The 19,982-nt window shown below is 40.9% G+C and overlaps 1 protein-coding gene across 2 annotated transcripts in view; it reads right to left on the minus strand.

Annotated features, from left to right (window-relative positions):
- The window catches only part of NUP214 (nucleoporin 214), a 107,655-nt gene that overhangs the window by 58,587 nt on the left and 29,086 nt on the right, over positions 1-19,982 (minus strand). For both annotated transcript variants that reach the window (XM_023516115.1, XM_023516114.1), the window contains exons 12-18: positions 19,685-19,843; positions 15,485-15,588; positions 14,144-14,326; positions 13,165-13,250; positions 12,959-13,042; positions 4,520-4,780; positions 3,241-3,402 (exon numbers count right to left, since the gene is read on the minus strand). In XM_023516115.1, the coding sequence (XP_023371883.1) occupies positions 3,241-3,402; positions 4,520-4,780; positions 12,959-13,042; positions 13,165-13,250; positions 14,144-14,326; positions 15,485-15,588; positions 19,685-19,843 (1,039 nt within the window). The remainder of the gene's footprint in view (positions 1-3,240; positions 3,403-4,519; positions 4,781-12,958; positions 13,043-13,164; positions 13,251-14,143; positions 14,327-15,484; positions 15,589-19,684; positions 19,844-19,982) is intronic.

Below are 19,982 nucleotides of genomic sequence, written 5' to 3' on the forward strand. Positions count from 1 at the left end.
AAAAAAAAAAAAAAAAAAGAAAAAAAGGAAAATGGGTCTTTCCCTTCAGGAACCAATGCGCAATTAGCTGAGCTAATAGCCTTAACCTGGACTTTAGAAATTGGGAGAAACAAATGAATCGATATATATGCCTTCCTCATCTTGCATGTCCATACTACTATTTGGAAGGAAAAACGATACCTAACTTCTAATGGCTCCCCCAAAAACCATCATCATAAAATAAGACAGATTGTTACAAACCATTCATACTCCACAAGAAGTAGCAGTTATTCATTGTAAGGGACACCAAAAGACCTTAGATGAGATTTCTAAAGGTAATCAACTTACTGATAAAGAGGCTAAAATAGCAGTACAGAAAGGAACAATCCTCCTTGTGGTGCTCCTTATTTGGAGGGATCACTTGAGAATCATGCACCTCAATATACACAAAAAGAAAAGGAATGGGCTTTATCTAGAGACTATTCACTACTTCCATCAGGCTGGCTACAAAATAGAGGTGCACTTTTGCTATATTACCTGCTGCAAGTCAATGGAAAATACTTAAAACGTCACATCAGTCTTTTCATTTTGGCAGTGAAAGTACCTATCAAATGGCTAAAGCTCTCTTTAATGGAAAAAACCTATTTACAACCATAAAACAAATAACAAGGACTTGTGACGTATGTCAGAAAAACAATCCTCCCCTAGCTATACAGAGACAAGGTAAGTATCCAGGTGAAGATTGGCAAATGGATTTCACTCACCTCCCTAAGGTACATGGTATACAATATTTGCTGGTATTTGTGGATACTTTTACTAATTGGGTTGAAGCATTCCCTTGCAGGACAGAAAAGGCCCAGGACTGAAAGAGCTTTTCTGTCCTAGAGATCTGGTCATGATCAAAACCCTTCCCTCCAATTTATCTTCCCTAACTCCAACTTGGGAAGATTCCCTTTTCTGTTATCTTGTCATCTTCTACAGCTATTAAAGTTATGGGAATAGATTCCCGGATACATCATTCAAGAGTAAAATGCTGAAATCCTCCACCTTCTACAGAAGCAGACCATGAAGAGAATCAACCACAGTTCACCTATACTTGTGAGCTTAAAGAAAGTTTAAAGTTATTGTTTAGAAGACAGCAAAGAAAATGTTAATACAGTTTTCTGTTAGCATTACTGACTTGGTTCTTCTAATCTGACACCGTAATTAACCCTTCCTCTCACTGTCCTACCCTTGCCTTTTAATATGCTAGTCAGATTTGTGTTTTCCAGAAAACCACACACAGTAAAGATGGTTCCAGTCCAGGAACTGATTCTATCGTGGACCCCTGGATCACTCTCCCTCCGGAAAAACCCTAACTGCCACCTACTAGCACTGCCCGATTCAGCAGGAAGCAGTTAGATCCAGTCTTTGCCCTTTTTCCCTAACAGCAGTTATAGTTTCTACTTGGAGAGGGAGAATTGATACAAGACAGGTGGCACCAGGACCTGCCGCCTTAGCCCTGGCAGTGTTAGTGCTGTGGCAGCTGGTAGAGCAACCAGCAGGCTGGTGGGTAGGCCCTAGGAGGCTCCAGTAGCCGGAGGAGCCAAGTAACTATGGAGAAGATACCAGGACCTTGGTGTCTCCTTCACCTTGTACTTCGCCTGAAGGGGAAACCCCACCTTTTCAAGGGTTGGTCAATTTCATGTAAGTTTCCAAGGCCTGAGAGTTCCAGCCTCCTGCTGCTAAATGGAAGGCTGAAAGTCACTTTAGAGGACCTTCCCTACATGTAACCATTGAGTTCCCGAAAAATAACCCCCTGCAACTATATATACCCCTGAGCAGAGAGCCCCGAGACAGACAGAGAGAGGGAGCGAGAGAGCTTGTTCCCTGACCTGGGTCCTCTCTGCCAAGAGCTTTGGTGTTTTTGTATTTTTTGTTTCTGTAAATAAATTCTGTCTTACCACTGGAAAAAAGGAAAAGTTTTGTTTTTTTGGCAGCACTCCTGACCTCTACCCACGGTATGCCAGCAACACTGCCAACTGTTTCAGCGGGGAAAGCAATGGCCTCTGGTTGAGAACTACCAACTTATAAAATTGATAACTAGTGATAACTAAAGTCCTTGAGGCTACCTATCTAGATTATAGAAAGTTTTGGAAAATCAAAAACCACTGATGAACTGTTAAGTGCTGATCAATTAGCTTATTAGAGCTCCCACCTATAATGGCAAAATTTAGTGTTAAGAAAACGCTGTAGGGTGGTGCCTGTGGCTCAGTGGGTAGGGTGCGGGCCCCATACACCAAGGGTGGCAGGTTCAAACCTGGGCCCTGCTGAATTGCAACAAATAAAATAGCTGGGTGTTGTGGTGGGTGCCTGTAGTCCCAGCTACTTGGGAGGCTAAGGCAAGAGAATCACCAAGCCCAGGAGCTAGAGGTTGCTGTGAGCTGTGATGCCACGGCACTGAACCGAGGGCGATAAAGTAAGACTCTGTCTCTACAAAAGAAAAGAAAAGAAAAGAAAAAACTGTACTGAAATAGAAACAGCACAGGGTGGAGTCTGGGCTCTGTTGCTTGTTGGCTGGTAACCTTTACCTCCCTGAACCTTGAGTTACTCAAATGCAAAATGGGCATACTAATACCCACCCTTCAGGGTGGTAGGGATCTTTAAGATACAATGAAATTGGCTGGGTCGGTGGCTCATGTCTGTAATCCTAACACTCTGGGAGCCCGAGGTGGGTGTGGATTGCTTGAACTCATGAGTTTGAGACCAGCCTGAGCAAAAGCAAGACTCCGATCTCTACTAAAAATGGAAAAAAAAAAAAACTAAAGCAAGAGGATCACTTGACCCCAAGAGCTGGAGGTTGCTGTGAGCTATGACGCCATGGCCCGCTACCCAGGGTGATAACTTGGCACTCTTGTCTCAAAAAAAGGAAGAAAAAAGATACAATGAGATGAGATGATTTTAATATTATTAAATGACCTAATTTCAAAGATTAATTTTAGGGCTCAAAAAGAAAGGATTATCAACTTCATTTAAAAAAAAAACAAAAACCCACCCCCCAAAACAGGTTTTCATTTAAAAAAAAAAACCCAAACCATCACTGATTTCCTATTTAAATAAATGGTATAGATCTAATACTTTCCCTTAAAAGGAAAAAATTTCAGACCTAGTGGCTGCCTTCTTGGAAGTCTGAGAGCCAGTTGTTTCCTGCTACCTGCTGCTCTGGCCTGTGACTCAGTCAGCTCCTGAATCTTTGCACAGCTGTGGGGCTACAGTCTTTACCTGGCACCTGATTGGCCATCTGTCGTCTGAGTGCTGCAGCAGCAGCTGCCTGGGGAGCAGAGATGGGGTGAGAAGGACTAGGTGCACCATGCTTCACGGTTTTCGTTGCCAGCATTGTGCTATCAGCCCCTTGAGGAATAATTTTACTAGTAGCCGTAGACACTGAGGGAAAAAGAAAAATAAAGCAAGAGAGTAGGTCAGAGAACAGGAACATACAAAAGTTAAAATGGTAAATCCTCCTTTAGGTTGCAAAGAAAATGCTAAAATTAAAAATGTGTGAGCATTAACATAGACAAGTGCCGATAAACTGGCTGGCTGGCACCTGTATCTGTCAAAGACAGCACATGCCATTTGCCTGTCCGCCTCACTGTTAGTGTGTATACATTACATGAGCATCTCTTCTGATACAGATTGAGGCGTAACATTTATACCAATATAGATTATTCCCTGAGCTCCTCTCTTCAAGAATCTCTTCGTTCTAGTACCTCATGTCTATATTTTTCTCTGCTAGAAATCACTTTGATGTAAAGTCCTGAGACTCTGTACCACAGGTGTGAGAGCATAAAACAGGTCACATCTGTGAGCCAATAATGACACTGAGCACTAGAGCTGGTGTGTTTTGAGGCCAAATATGCTGCAAGGCTGAAACAACCAAGATTTGAAAAGCATGAGTGTGGACGTCACTTCATACTGAGGCAGACAGCCTCTCCCTTTCACTCTTGAAAAAAACTTTTTTAGAAAACACAGCTGGGCTCGGCGCCTATAGCTCAACCGGCTAAGGCACCAGCCACGTACACCTAAGGTGGCGGGTTCGAATCCCCAGCCCGGACCCGCCAAACAACAATGACGGCTGCAACCAAAAAATAGCCAGGCGTTGTGGCGGGCGCCTGTGGTCCCAGCTACTTGGGAGGCGGAGGCAGGAGACTCGCTTGAGCCCAGGAGTTGGAGGTTGCTGTGAGCTGTAATGCCACAGCACTCTGCCCAGGGGGACAGCTTGAGGCTCTGTCTCAAAAAAAAAAAAAAAAAGAAAAAAAAAGAAAACACAGCTGGACTCAATAGAAAAGCTGTTATTGTGCATAACCTTGGAAAGTCTCTCTTGGCTTTGCAAAGGGAACCTATACCTTTTGAATTAAGTTTTCCAGTGTCTGGAATATTAGCAGAAATGGGTTGGAACCAACAACCTTATTGGTGTGATAGTATATAACTCAGTTACAGTTCCTTCATTAGTTAGAAAGCTAACAGGGAAAAAAGTTAGTTTCCTTTCTCACTGTTTACTTACGTGAAGTTCCCATCACACTAGGTGAAGACCCATGAACCAGATGAGATTTAGCAAAAGTGGCCTGGGGCAAGAGACTGGGCTGGATGGAAGGAGTACGAGCCACGGGTGCATGCCGAGGAACCTGAACCACCATCTCCTCATCTTTACAGGATGGCTGGGCATCTTCATTCTCCAGAGACTGGGAGACAGATGACGTTGAGCTGACTTCATCCAAGTCTTCATAATATCTCTGAGATAGAAAGGCTGACCGAGACAAGCTGGCTATAGAAGCAGCAAACAAAACAATTTAGACAACTTAAAGGAAGTCCAAAAGCAGTATAATTTTAATGCCAATAAAAAAAAATCCCATTTGGGGGTGGTGCCTGTGGCTCAAAGGAGTAGGGTGTTGGCCCCATATGCCGGAGGTGGCGGGTTCAAACCTAGTCTCAGCCAAAAACTGCAACCCCCCTCCAAAAAAATCCCATTCGTAAAATAATTTGGTTATTACTTATTTGAAATGGAAGCAGCTGTTGTCAAATTTAAACAAAGATGATTGAGTCTTTGTTCAAATGGGGCTTTGAAACACTGAGCTGTGTGGAGAACATTTTCGCTGTCGAACAAAAGAATGTGAAAAAGTGAGAGGCAGACTTAACGTTTTGGTGTCAAAACAGGAGACCTTGAGCCTTTGCTACAAGTTGTCAGCAGTAGAACAACATACCAGAAAAGTGACAGACAAGCTTCCAAGGTAGGGTGAACAGTCATGCCATTACTGCTGCCTGCCAACGATCAACTCCTAAGACAGACCTGATGCATGCTGGGAAGACAGTGTCCTCAGCCCTCCATGTCTCCAGCATTTCCAGATAAATCCAATGATTTTTTTTAATCAACTTTTTTTTTTAAAAAAGTACAAACAACAAAACACTGAATTCAATCCTTCCTGGCCTTCTGTTTTTCTTCCCTTCTTTAAGGCTTATGAAATAAGGCTTTACATTATGTTACTTTCTATCATGAATTCAGAATGCATGTTACTTCCTGTGTACTAGAAAAAATAAATATCAAACAGAAAACCTAGCCCTTTCTCCTCCAAGTTATATCAAATGACTTTTCTAATATTTATGGACATGTAGGTCCCATATGCACATCGTTCTATAAGATTTTGTCACAAAATGCCATAAATATACATGCAACATAAACAAATGTGATGGGAAGCACATACCCAGGACACTAGGATCACAGACCTATAGCTGCATGGTACTGAATTCTGCCAACAACCTGATTCTTTTTAATCATCTACTTTTTAAAAAAAAGTACAAACAACAAAACAGTTGATTCCACTGACAACTGGCAGTGGAATCGTTCCCAGAACCTCCAGATAGGAGCTCAGCTGAACCAGTACCTAGACTGCAGCCTGTAGGCCCTGAGGACAGCTAAGCCACACTGAGTTCTGACCACACACAGGTGAAAGGCCTATATGCCTCTGGCCAGAAAAGCTGTTTGAGAGAAAGCAGTGAAAAGACTTTGTGCAGGCATACTTATGAGAAGTGGAGGCAGAATCCCATATGGTCAGGAGGTTGCGGACCTAAAAACCCCCTGACCTAAGGTTGGCCTGGTCGGTTGCAGGCATAAAACCTTCCTGACTTAAGGCCCACATGGGAGCGGAGGTTTGCACACAAATTTCTGTATGCCTTAGAAGTTTCTGGCTCAGCACCTGTGGCTCAAGTGGCTAAGGCGCCGGCCACATACACCTAAGGTGGCGGGTTCGAATCCAGCCCAGCCCACCAAATAACAATGATGGCTGCAACCAAAAAAAATAGCTGGGCGTTGTGGCGGGCGCCTGTGATGCCATAGCACTCTACCCAGGAGGACAGCTTGAGGCTCTGTCTCAAAAAAAAGAAAGAAATTTCTTAATTATGCTTCATTTTTAAGATCGAAGTAACTGCCTCCAAATAGCAAGGTAAGTAGAACAGACTTTCAAACCATCTTTTTCCTCCATAGTCTCAGGCTTGATCAGATAAGAACAAAGATAGTAATGACTGACAACATGTTCTCCATTAAGTTATGTTAAACCGCGTTATATTGAAAGGGTTATGCTTAAAGGTGTATGTTGAGTGGATTATCAGATTACTAGAAAGGAGCTATTTACAAGGCGGGTAGTCACAAGATGTTTAAATGGATTAATGAAGTCACTGATGTCCAATGCGCATGTGCAGAGGGACTGTAATGCACGTTAAGGAGGTCAGTGCTGTATAGTGCGCATGCACAAGATTCCCTATATAAACCAACAGTAAATAAAGAAAGCTCGCCATTTTGCCTGAGCAAGCAGATGGTCACCTTTATTTAAAATATAATTTCAACAAGCGTGCTTATTCTTTACGACATTGCTTTTCTGTGAGACCCTAACGGCAACACCCTTACAACAACACCACAGAACTGAGAAAATAAATAAGTGATGTTTTAAGCCAGCATGTTTGTGATTATTTATTACAGCATCCATAGGAAACTAATACAAATCACACATTCTCTTGGGACCACATTGCTGTCCACAATTTCTCTAAAATCCTAGTTCTTGAGAAATAGTAACAACAAAAGACAGCTAACATCACACCACCTTCGAGAGTCAGACAGAATGAGAAAGTAGAATAACTATGTTTAACTCTCAGGGTCCAATATAACCTGGGGTTCTCTTCAGTTTCTTTCCTTCATTTTTCTGATGACATTCACTTGCCTTGAGGGGAGAGAATGCTTCCCTTCCCAAGGCGAACTGAAAGATGCCCTGGCCATGTTCACTTGCAGAGGCTCAGAACCTGGACTACTCACTATCCCAATGGTGCTGCCTCCAGCTGATGGGTGCCACTCCCTGCTGTGATCAAGGGGGCCCCAGCGAAACAAACAAACTGACTGACTGACACAGGGTCTTGCTCTTTCGCCTAGGCTAGAGTATAGTGGCATTATCATCTCACTGCAACCTCAAACTCCTTGGTTCAAGCAATCCTCCTGCCTCAGCCTCTCAGTAGCCACCTGCCCAGCTAATTTTTGTGTATGGGTTTTGTGTGATTGGAGACATGGAGTCTTGCTATGTATTCTAGCTATGCTATGATTTTGAACTCCTTGCCTCAACCAATGTTCCTGCCTCTGCCTCCCCAAGAGTGAGGATTATAGGCATGAAATTTAAAGAATCTTATTCCGTTTAAGCTTTATTAAGATCAGAATAGAAAAGCAGAAAGCCACATGAGCACTGGGTGCAGTGGGGGGGGCAGGTGAGATATATGATCATAGGTTGAACTATGAAAGTGTTCCTTTTAAGATCAAGGTTAAGGATACCCACACTCCATTTTTACTGGACTTTGCATTGGAGGTTCCAGTCAACAGAATGAGGTTAAGAAAAAGGAATAAAAGGATTGGGAAAGCAGAAATATCAGTGTTAATATCCATGGAGAATATAATTGTTACCATAGCTACAAGTCCAAGAAATATGTAATAGCTACAGATATGAGAATAAATGAGTTTTACCAGGTGGTTAGCTACAAAGTCAATATGCAAAAATCAACTGTATTTCTATATAGCATATCCAACAAAACAAAACTGAGGGGAAAAGCCACCATTATAATACGGGTAGCATCAAAATATTAAACTTTTAGCAATAAGGGCATCGTCTGTGGCTCAGTGGTTAGGGCGCTGGCCCCATATACAGAAGGTGGCAGGTTTGAACCTGGCCCCGGCCAAACTGCAACAAAAATAGCTGGGCATTGTGGCGGGCGCCTGTAGTCCCAGCTACTCGGGAGGCTGAGGCAAGAGAATTGCCTAAGCCCAAGAGTTGGAGGTTGCTGTGAGCTGTGACACCACAGCACTCTACTGAGGGTGATAAAGTAAGATTCTGTCTAAAAAGAAATTTTTTTTTAGCAATAAATCCAAAAAAGATATGCATGTCCCTCCTGCAGAAAACATCAAGAGAAACTTGACATGCGCCATGAGCAGGGACTAAGAGGCAGCACAGTGCGAATGTCAGCCAAAGTGACCCAAGACTCGATACACTCCCAAATCCAAATCTCAACTTCTCTTTGATGGCCAAAGGAGGTAAAAAATTTCCCCTTTTTCTCTTGTGGTGAGACATACAGAACATAAAATGCACTATCATGACCATTTTTTAAGTGTGTAGTTCTATGGTGCTAAGTACATTTGCAATTGGCAACCATCACTGCCATCTATCCCCAGAATTTTTCTAACATTGCAAATCAAAATTCTGTCTACACTAAACAGTAACTCCCCAGTCTTCCTCCTCCAGTCCCCAGCAGCCATCATTCTACTTCCTGCCTCTATGATTTTGATTATTCTAAATACGGGAGGTAGAATTTAACACGAAAATGTTAACGTTAACACGGAAATGTAGAGCACCAAGAAGATCAGGGGACAGCAAACTACAATCATGGGCCAGCTGTCTTTTCTTATAAATAAGGTTTTATTGAAACAGACACATCCCTATCTTACACACTGACTGGCTGTTTTCCCTTTACAATGGCAAACTTAGATAACTGCAACAGAAACTACAGGGCCTACAAGCCTAAAATATTCACCATCTGTCTCTATAAGAAAAAAGTTTGCAAACCCCTATTCCAGAGCATTCTACAATGATAAAACATTCTCTATCTGTGCTTATCATTATAGTATCCACTAGGCACATGTGTCTACTGAGTATGTGAAATATGGCTACTGGGACTGTGAAAGTGAATTTTTATTTAATTTTAATTAATTTAAATAGGGTACCTTACTGGACAGAACAGCTCTAAAATCTTGCAAGAGATCGGTATTGAAGGCTTAGTCAAGTTAGGGTAGTGGTGTAACTTTCTAATTAGTGTGTGAGACCAACAAAAATACATCTATATGAATAACAGGTTCACAACAAAGGTGACTCTGCCAAACAGGGAAAGAAATCTTTACAAAAAGCAGTTTGGGGATAATCAGATACCTAAATACAAAAAAAGACAAGTGAGCTTTGTTTCATATCATACATAAAAATCAATTTTAGATAGAATAAGCAAAATATGGTACATCCACGCAATGGAATATTATTCAACAGTACAAAGGAATGGACTGCTGAAAAGAAGAGTAAAGAAAAAACACTGACAATATCAAGGTTGGCAAGGATAAGGAATAACTGGACCGTTCATACGCTGATGGTAAAGTAAAAATTGGTGTTACCACTTTGGAAAACTGGCCAAATCTACAAAAGCTGAGCATATGGACAGAATAGAGCCAGTAATGTTATTCTCCTAGCTACGTGACCACGCGGGCTCTGAGAGACAGGCACAGAAATGGTCTAAACATCCATCCTGCGATGGCTATAAACTGAAGATAGCACGTGGACACCAGGAGAATGGACAAACGCACGCAGCACGTTCACATAAAGGATACTTCACAGCAACAAAAACAAGTAACAGGCAACAACATGGATGAATCTTACAAACCTGTGGAACAAGAGACGACCAACTGGATAATAAATAAATGGCCTTACCAAAAAAACCAAGTAAAACCAAGCAAACCAAGCAAGTGTTTAGGGAGGTACGCTTAAGAAGTAAAGCTCTGAAGGAAAGCACAGAAAAGGAGTCTAAAGAGAATGACGACTTAATGCAACATAGGATCTTGGATTGAAGCCCTGATTTTTTTTTTAAGTCAACATGTAGGACATATGTGGGATAGCTGGCAAAATGTGATTATCCACTGTATATGAGACGGCAGTATTCTATCCATATTAAATTCCCTGAATCTAACAACTGCATTATGGTTGTATAAGAGAATGTTCTTGTTCTTAGAGGATAAATGTTGAAACATTTCTAGGTTAAAGGTCCTGTCTTCAATTTATTCTCACTTCAACAAAAGTAATTACAATATGGGAGAATAGAAAAAAATAAAGCAATTGTGGCAAACATTAACTGGCAAATAAGGGTGAAGAGTAACTGGGTGTTTACCATATTCTTGCAATTGGAAGTTTCAATATTTTCAAAACAGTAAAAAAATAACAAAGCAAAGGCCTAATTCTTACACATGTCTGTATAATGGTATCTTTGAGAGGAAGGCGGAGAAGAGGTAAGCAAAGAGTAGTTTCTAAGGAGACGACTATGTTGTTTCTGAACGTGGGAAGAGGTTACATGGACACACATTTTTGTTTTGTGCATTTTTCTATATGTGTGTTATATTTCACAATTTAAAATAAAAATGTTAGGCTGGGTGCCGTGGCTCACGCCTGTAATCCTAGCACTCTGGGAGGCCAAGGTGGGTGGATAGCTTGAGCTCATGAATTTGAGACCAGCCTGAGCAAAAGCAAGACCCCTGTCTCTACTAAAAATAGAAAAAACTAAGGCAAAAGAATCGTGTGAGCCCAAGAGTTAGAAGTTGTGAGCTATACCACGGCACTCTACCCAGGGCAACAGCTTGAGACTCTGTCTCAAAAAGAAAAAAAATAATACATCAATAAAGTAAAATAAAAATGTTTCTATGCTCTTATTCTTCCCAGCACACGCTCTAGTATTAAGTAAGTATAATGTGCAGTTATCTGCCTAATGTCTGTATTTCCCTCTTCACTGAAGTCCTATGTGGGCAGAGACCATGTTTCCTTATTTACTCACTTAGAAGTAATCAATCTGTCATAAAAATATAATCAGAAATATAGGTCAAGAATTTGTGAACAAAGACGTTCTGAGCAAAATCTTGGCAGTAAGATTAACATGTAACAGGGACTGAGTAAATTATGGCCTAATACAAGGAAAATTATGTAGTTTACATAAGGCAAGTGTTCAAAGAATATTTAAAAACAGAAGACAGAGAAAAGGCTTATGAATTTTTTTCTAATTTGAAAAAATGTAGTAAAATATACATAACAAAATGCACCACCTTCACCATGTAAACGTGCAGTTCAATTATCTCAGGCAGTCACACTGTTGTGCAATCATCACCACCATCCCTCTCAGAACTATTTTCATCTTGCAAAATTAAAACTCTGCCCCCAGTAAATGACTCCCCATTCCCTTTTCCACTCCCCTAGGTGGCTGGGGAGTGGAAGGAGTCCACTGTCTACTTCTCGTCCCTATGAATCTCACTTCTCTAGGAATCTCATACAGAATCACATCAGACTTGCCTTTTTTCTGACTGGCTTATTTCATGTAGCATGTCCTCCAGGTTCACCGATATGTCAGAAAGTCCCTCCCTTTTAATCCTGAATAATATTCCATTATATACACAGACACAGTTTTGTTTAGCCATTTATCCCTCGACACGTTTTTTACCTGTTAGCTATTCTCAATAATGCCACTATGAACAATCTCTCTGAGCCTTCGTTTTCAATTCTTTTAAGTATATACCCAGAAGTGAAATTGCTGAATCATATGGTGACTCTATTTTTAGTTTTTTCAAGAACCACCAGCTTTTCCACAGTGGCTGCACTGTATCACATTCCTACCAACAGTACATAAAAACTCCAATTTCTCCATTATCTTTGCCAACACTTTTATGGACTCATAAATTTTTAATTTTTAAAATATCAGAATACAAAACTATAACTGTTATAATCCCAATCTCATTTTCTCTTTTCTAGAGACAGGCTGGAATGCAGCGGCTCAATCACAGGGTCATGTGGTCCTCCTGACTCACTCAGTCTTCTGAGTAGCTGGGACTATAGGTCAGTGCCACCATGCCCAGCTAATTGTTAAAAGTTTTTTTTGTATAGACAGAGGTCTCACTCTGTTACCCAGACTGGTCTTGAACTCCTGGTCTCAAGCAATCCTCTTGTCTCAGCCTCCCAAAGTGCTGAGATTATAGGCATGAGCTACCACACCCAGCCTCATTCTCATTTTCAAAAAATCAGATTTACATGTGAAAAGAAAAAACAGTTTGGGAGTAAACCAAAATGACCTAAGTAAGGCCCTATTTTAGTTGAGAAATAAAGATCATTTAATTCCGGCTTGGTGCCCGTAGCACAGTGGTTACAGTGCCAGCCACATACATAGATAGTCAATGGCAAAAAAAAATAATTTTTCATTAGCTATATGGCTTCTTTTCAGGAAGTGTTTTTAACCATCATTGCCCAATTAGTTTTTTCTACTTCCTCAAGAAAAAAAGGCTTTTTTTCTGAATGTAATCTTTTCCAAATGTAATCCACACCCTATACAAAGCAGAAAAGTAATGTTTCTCTAGCTAAAGCAGAGATCCAGCTCAGTTTACCTTAAACCCTTGTGAATCATTGCCATACTACCTGGGGACTTCGGAAAAAATAGTACAAAAGCCAAATCAATTACCTTGGTGTGTAAGTGTAGATAAGCTGCTTCTTATGTCAGTATTGACTGACAACAGACCCTGGGGACATCTTCTCTACCCCCTATTAAGAATCAACATACACTAACATACACGCATGTACCCTGTCATCATGTACTATACGGTTTAGGGTAAAAAACTAAGAACAAATCCCTTTACCTGGAGCAGTGGATCTCACAGGTGGGGTCTTCCTCTTTGCCAAGAAGTTTCTCAGTTGTGCCTGCTTCATGGTGGACAGTTTAGCTGCAAGAAATTCATGAACCCATAAATGCTTAAGACTTGGTTTTTAAGATGTTAATGTAAAAAAAAAAAATGTCAATAGCTGGAAGAGGATTTAAAAAACTAAAAGACTGGGAAGGATTTACCTGGTACTTTGGGCAAGGGTTTAGCATGAGATTCTATGGTGGTTTTCAACAAAGCATTGCGAAGGCTTTCAAGATCACTGTCAAAACTGAAACAGGACAATGTTACATACAGACCAATTAGGAGCTGAGAGATCAGAGGCTGCAGGGATGTACTATTTTTTTAAATGTAAATGCAAGGGATGCGAGTGTCCTCAATATAAAACATGCCATCTGACCAACTGATGCACTTGTCTAAAAGGAGATCACCACCTCAGTATGACACACCACTTCCATAGAAAACACATACTATAGAGCAGGCATCCTCAAACTATGGCGGGCAGGCATAGGCGGCCGGCCTAGGACATTTATCTGGCCCGCCAGGTGTTTTTGCCGTTGCTGCCTGTCCTGCTTAGCAGCCGACTTGTCCTGGGGCCCGCAGTCCAGTCCTCCAACGGTCTAAGGGACAGTGAACTGGCCCCCTGTTTAGAAAGTTTGAGGACCCCTGCTATAGAGCCTGAGAATGAAGGGCAATTAAAATCTACACATTCGGCCTAAAAGCAGAATCACAAAGGGCCTTTGGTAACATTAAGGGTAAACTGCTGCCCGAGCCTGAAAAGGCTTCACATTCAAACAGAAAGGCAAATCTGGGCTTCAGAGACCAGTCAGTCACCCTAATCCTAGCAGCTGACACAACAACACTGTCACTATAGTACCACTATGATAAATTGAGCACCTACTTTACCAGGCACACTAGTTACTTTATAGACTTAATTTAATTCTCCAAAAATCTCACGAGGCAGGTATTATCATCCTTGTATTTTAGGTAAAGGAACAAAGGTTAAGAGAGGGTGAGGAACCTGACCAGGATCACAAAAGTAACAGACAGCAGTCACCTTCAAACCTACATCTCAACCATGCTAAGACTGTCCCACATTACTCCCCAAATATTTATTCATACATTTATTCAACCAGATTAATTGAGTGCAAGTTCTTTGCAAACCTGTTAGTGCTGCTCTGAGAAGGGACAGCTGAGGGAAGGCTCCAAGGGGAAGTTTGGTTATAAAGACGGAGCTGCTGGAGACTGTCCACAAGGTGATTCAACCTCTTCCTCTGCTGGTTGATGATTTCCCGGTTGTTGGCTAGGGTGTTAAATAGTGTCTCTCGCTCTGGCACAAGCAGGTGCCTAAGGACAACAATGGGGAAAGAATTGAGTATGAATGTTTAAGTAAAGGAACCCCCTACAAAAAACCAAACTACAACAAGAGTGAAAACAATAAAATGGAGAAAAGGCCTAATCCTACAACTCCAGTGTAGGTATGTCCAATGCCTATCTGATCTGACTGTCAGATCTGTATGGGCACTTCACACCGTCACAGTGTGCTGCAGTCTTCTCCTCCCAGAAGATGTGTGGCACGAGACCAAGTATCTAGGGAGGAAAGACTAGACTAAAAGGGTTTCCATTCCTTTGCCACCATTCCTCTCGTCCTTTTAATGATCCACACTAAATAGAAGTTTTTTAAAAGAAAATTTGGAAAACACAAAAAAGTCTAAAGAAAATCTTTCTCTTCATCCTATCTTGCAGATTTAATCAAATATTTTGATAAGCTTACTTCTAGTCTCTTCTCTATGTATTCTCCAAGTTGAGTATGCATTTTTCCCTTATTTTACTATTTTTATATATGTTTATATAATATAGTTTATTATAATAAACTACATATTACATACTTTAATGTAACATGGAAAATATATTGACTATAATTTGGGGGAGGAATATGCTATTCAATGGTTACAAAGTATTCTGTAGTAAGAAAAAAATTATGGCTCGGCACTCATATCACAGTGGTTACAGCACCAGCCACATACACTGAGGGTTGTGGGTTTGAACCTGGCTGAGGACAGCTAAACAACAATGACAACTGCAACAAAAAATAGCCAGGTGTTGTGGCAGGCACCTATAGTCCCAGCTACTTGGGAGGCTGAGGCAAGAGAATTGCTTAAACCCAAGAGTTGGAGGTTGCTATGAGCTGTGATGCCACAGCACTCTACTGAGGATGACATAGTAAGACTGTCTCAAGAAAAATAATAATAAACAACAATAAAGAAAAAAAATCAGGACGAATCCAATATTTCACTATCATAAATTGTGCTGAAATATAAATTCTTATATGTAAATGTTATGAGAATCTTTTATTATTTCTGTAGGAAAGTTTCTAGAAGGAGAATGACTATGTCAAAAAGAATGGACGCACACAGGGATTTTGATAGCTGCTCATAAATCATCTTTTTAAAAAGACAACAGCAGTTCTACTCCAACCCACTGTGGATGAGAGATCTTGCTCACCTTTGTTTTTTCTTTTGTTCCAGATGCCGATCCCATTCCAAATCTAGAACATCATTCACATCTTGGACAGCAAACTTCACATACTGATGAAGGCGCCTAATCTCCTATAAGAAAAAAATTAAAAGGCAAATGACCATTTTTCTGATAGCTTGGAGTAAGATGTATCAAAACAGTCAAAATAATTATGAAACATTTCCACAGTGGGATCCATAAGGAACAAGGAAAACATAATAGGTTTAGCATAATCATCAAAATGTTATAATTAAACTGAAAAACAGAAAATTATCTTAATGGTTTGACAGAGAAGTAGTAAATACAAAGAAAATAAAAACAGAATGGGTGTGTCTGCCTAAGGCCTCCAGAGAACAAATGTTCTTGCTCAGCTCTGCTTGATCAGCTCCGTGAATATGTCAACATAGTCTGGGAAATTTCCACTGTAATTCCACCCAACATAGTATATCCATTTAGTTTTTGCTCTCCCACCCATGAAATTAGTTATAAACAAAATTATCCTACAAAACAATGAAAATAATTCTGAACCTATATAGTCACATAATAGACTATATAAGCCATCTCACCAATTGAGAAATACTCATTTGTTCTTAAAAACTAAAAATAGGTATTTTGGATTACATGTGAAAACCTCACACTGTACCCCAGAAGTGCATTAATGTACATAGTTACCATTCAATAAAAAAACAAACAAACAAAAAAAAAACTAAAAATAGGGCTCAGCACCCATAGCTCAGTGGTTAGGACACCAGCCACATAAACTGAGGCTGGCAGGTTCGAACCCATCCTGGGCCTGCCAAACAACAATGACAACTATAGCAACAACAATAAAAAATAGCTGGGCATTGTGGCAGGTGCCTGTACTCCCAGCTACTTGGGAGGCTGAGGCAAGAGAATGGCTTAAGCCCACAGAGTTTTGAGGTTGCTGTGAGCTATAGCCACAGCATGTGGCTATGATGCCATAGCACTCTACTGAGGATGACATAGTGAGACTCTTGTGTCAAAAAAAAAGCATAAGTACTAAATACTGAATTTATCATTATTAAAGTCTTAACTATTTAACTTATTTTAGGGCTGCAATAATGGTCTTTAGACCACTGGACGGTGCCCATAGGTCAGTGGGTAGGGTGCCAGCCCCATACGCCAAGGCTTGCAGGTTTGAATTTGGACTGGGCCAGCTAAAGCAACAATGACAACTGCAACAGCAAAAAAAACAGCTGGGCATTGTGGTGAGTGCCTGTCGCCCCAGCTACTTGGGAGGCTGAGGCAAAAGAATTGCTTGAGCCCAGGAGCTTGAGGTTGCTGTGAGCTGGGATGCCATGGCACTCTACTAAGGGTAATATAGTGAGAGTCTGTCTCAAAAAAAAAATAATTTAGGCCATTGTTAAACTTCTTGGCTATGCAACTTAACTCTCAAAAATTAAAAATAGAACCAGGTATGGTAGTGTGCACCTATAGTCCTAGCTACTTGTGAAGATGAGCCTGGAGGATCACTTGAGCCTAGGAGCTTCAGGCTGTAATGCACTATGATTATGCCCATAAATAGCCACTGCACTATAGCCTGGACAACACAGCAAGATCCTGTAAAAAAAAAATTAAAAAGATCAAACATCCAATTAAGAATGTATACAAATGAAGATGAAATGTTACACACTAAGGAAAAATCTATACATATGTATAAAGATCTTATTAAGTTTAAATATGTTTTCAAAATTATTCACAGATAAGGGTGTATGTCCCAACTCAAAAAGAGAAAATGTCATTTAAAAGGAGCCAAGCTGATTCAAGGGAAGTAACAGTGGCCTTAATAGCAAATACAGATTTCTAGTCAGTACTTGATGATCAGAGGGGCTCTGTCCTTCGGCCATTTCCGATGCAGTTATGATGTGGAAATGGATATTATGCATTATCTGATGTTTCCTCTGAATTTCCCCCCCCCCCCAACTGTGTCTACCACGAAAATCAATTCTGTCATGGGCTATTACAAATACTTCTTTTCTGTGGCTTAGTTGTTTCCATAGCAACACATCCTACATTAAATTTGTATGTTCGTTGTTCGCACTATCACACAGCCATGGGAATTACAGATTGTGCATAGCCTTTAAGAGCATAGGCTCTGGAGGCAAACTGCTCAGGCCAAGGTTACAGGATTTATTGGTGGTGAAACCCAGGCAGTTTCAGGTACCTTAGTCTCCTCTTTGCTTTGTACATAGTAAGCACTCAATATATGCCAACTGTGGCTCGGTGCCTGTGGCTCAAGCGGCTAAGGCGCCAGCCACATACACCTAAGGTGGTGGGTTCGAATCCCCAGCCCGGGCCCGCCAAACAACAATGATGGCTGCAACCAAAAAATGGCCAGGCGTTGTGGAGGGCGCCTGTGGTCCCAGCTACTTGGGAGGCTGAGACAGAAGACTTGCTTGAGCCCAGGAGTTGGAGGTTGCTGTGAGTGTGATGCCATGGCACTCTACCCAGGGGGATAGCTTGAGGCTCCGTCTCAAAAAAAAAAAAAAAAAAAATATATATATATATATATAGATATAGATATAGATATGCCAACTGTTATTGTTTACTTAGCACCACAAAATATTTTTCTTTTTAAGGAAGAACATTGTCTCCTAAAAGATGCATGCTTTCCTCTTAGTTTGGCAATAGAACAAGAGGTGGAAAAGACACATAGGAAGAACATGTAACTAGGATGCAGCGTGGAGGCCTACATACAATTCGATGAGCAGTGGGCGGGCAGTCAGCACTCTCTTGCTACGAGAGGTAACATCCACAGCAGAAGGAAGCTGCATGAGGAATACCAGAGGGCTGCAGAGAACAACAGGGTTCCTCAACCTTTCTGAGAGAAGGGACCACTCTCAGAAGTGAGTACATTTTCTTACTATCGGTAAGGTGGGAAGAAAATATGGGCACAGTAAAGTCTGTAGCCTTAAATTTGTTAAAGCACGTCTGAGGTGAGGAAGACCAGAGCTGTAATGCATGTGCCCTGCCCACCAAGAGTCCAGGCAAATGTGAGAAGGCAGAAGAGGACTCCCTCACTAAGACAACAAACGTAACGATTTTGGATACATCAAAAGATGGAAAGCAAAATTAGATAGCTTTAGTAAAGACTAAGAATATTTAAGAATTAACGAGGAAAAAAGTAAGGCACACAGGAAAGAATCTGGGCAGACAGAAGTTTCAATTCCGGTTCCACTCTCACTAGCCAACATGACTTGGGCAATCTACTTAGCTAAAGAAACTAAATTTATCTGTACAATGGGATCCTAACTCTTATCTTTTTTTTTTTTTTCATTAAGTCATATATACATAGATCATGAATACATTTATGCCTTTGTGGGATTCAATGTGTTGATTATTTGTGCAAATTGCAGTGCTTACATCCTACTAGTTAACATAGCTTTCACCTAATCATTTACTTAATCACAGTGTGTAGTTAAGACATTTGTGTTCTATACTTGATAGATTTAACCCTAACTCTTAACTTGCAGAGCAGCTGGCTTTGAAGACTAAAAATAATGCATAAAATCACCTAGCAGCCAGGAGTGGTGGCTCACACCTATAATCCTAGCAATCTGCAAGGCTGAGGAAGGTTTGCTTGAGCTCAGGAGGTAGAGACCAGCCTGAGCAAGAGTGAGACCTCACCCCTACTAAAAATATAAAAATTAGCTGGGCATCATGGCAGATGCCTATAGTCCCTGCTACTTGAGAGGCTAAGGCAGGAGGAATGCTTGAGCCCAGGAGTTTGAGGTTGCTGTGAGCTGTGATGATGCCACTGCACTCCTGCACCACAGCTTGGGAAACAGAGGACTCTATCTCAAAAAACACAAAACAAACAAAACCCCTCAAAAAACACCTAGCAGATTACCTGTCACTCAAAAAATAGTTGCTACTTTAAGTATTTTTATTCATAACTTGACTTATAAATATATGTTTTAGGAGAGTACTTTCTGTTAAGTTTAAGGTTTAAAAAGAATTTTATTCTGTTAGTAAAAATATTAAGTAGAAAAGTGTGCCACTTTCTTTGCCATGGTTAAGACAGTTTATGGAAAATGTGGTAAATTATAAGCAGAAAGCCAACAACTTCATAGGGGGCCATCATCCAAATCCATACCTACAGAAAGAGCAACTTGCAAATCAATTTGTTTTTAAATCTTCTCAATAGCTTAAAACAGATCCTCCTACCTGAAGCTGAGCTTCACTTTTGGGATCCAGAGGTCTTTTATAAAGCAAATGGAGATAGCCAGAGTCACGATTTCTTTCATTTTGTTCTCTGGCTTCTTCAACACCAGCAAAGCCCTCAAGTAACGCTGTTTTCAGGGTACTTATATCTCCATGAAGAGACTAGAAAAGGTACAAGAAGATATTGATATAAAAGTTTTTTAGGCTCAGCACCTATAGCTCAACCGGCTAAGGCGCCAGCCACGTACACCTAAGGTGGCGGGTTCGAATCCCCAGCCCGGACCCGCCAAACAACAATGAC

Source organism: Otolemur garnettii, unplaced genomic scaffold (assembly GCF_000181295.1).
Source record: "Otolemur garnettii isolate 467f Iridium unplaced genomic scaffold, OtoGar3 scaffold00087, whole genome shotgun sequence".
Taxonomy (NCBI): Eukaryota; Metazoa; Chordata; class Mammalia; order Primates; family Galagidae; genus Otolemur; species Otolemur garnettii.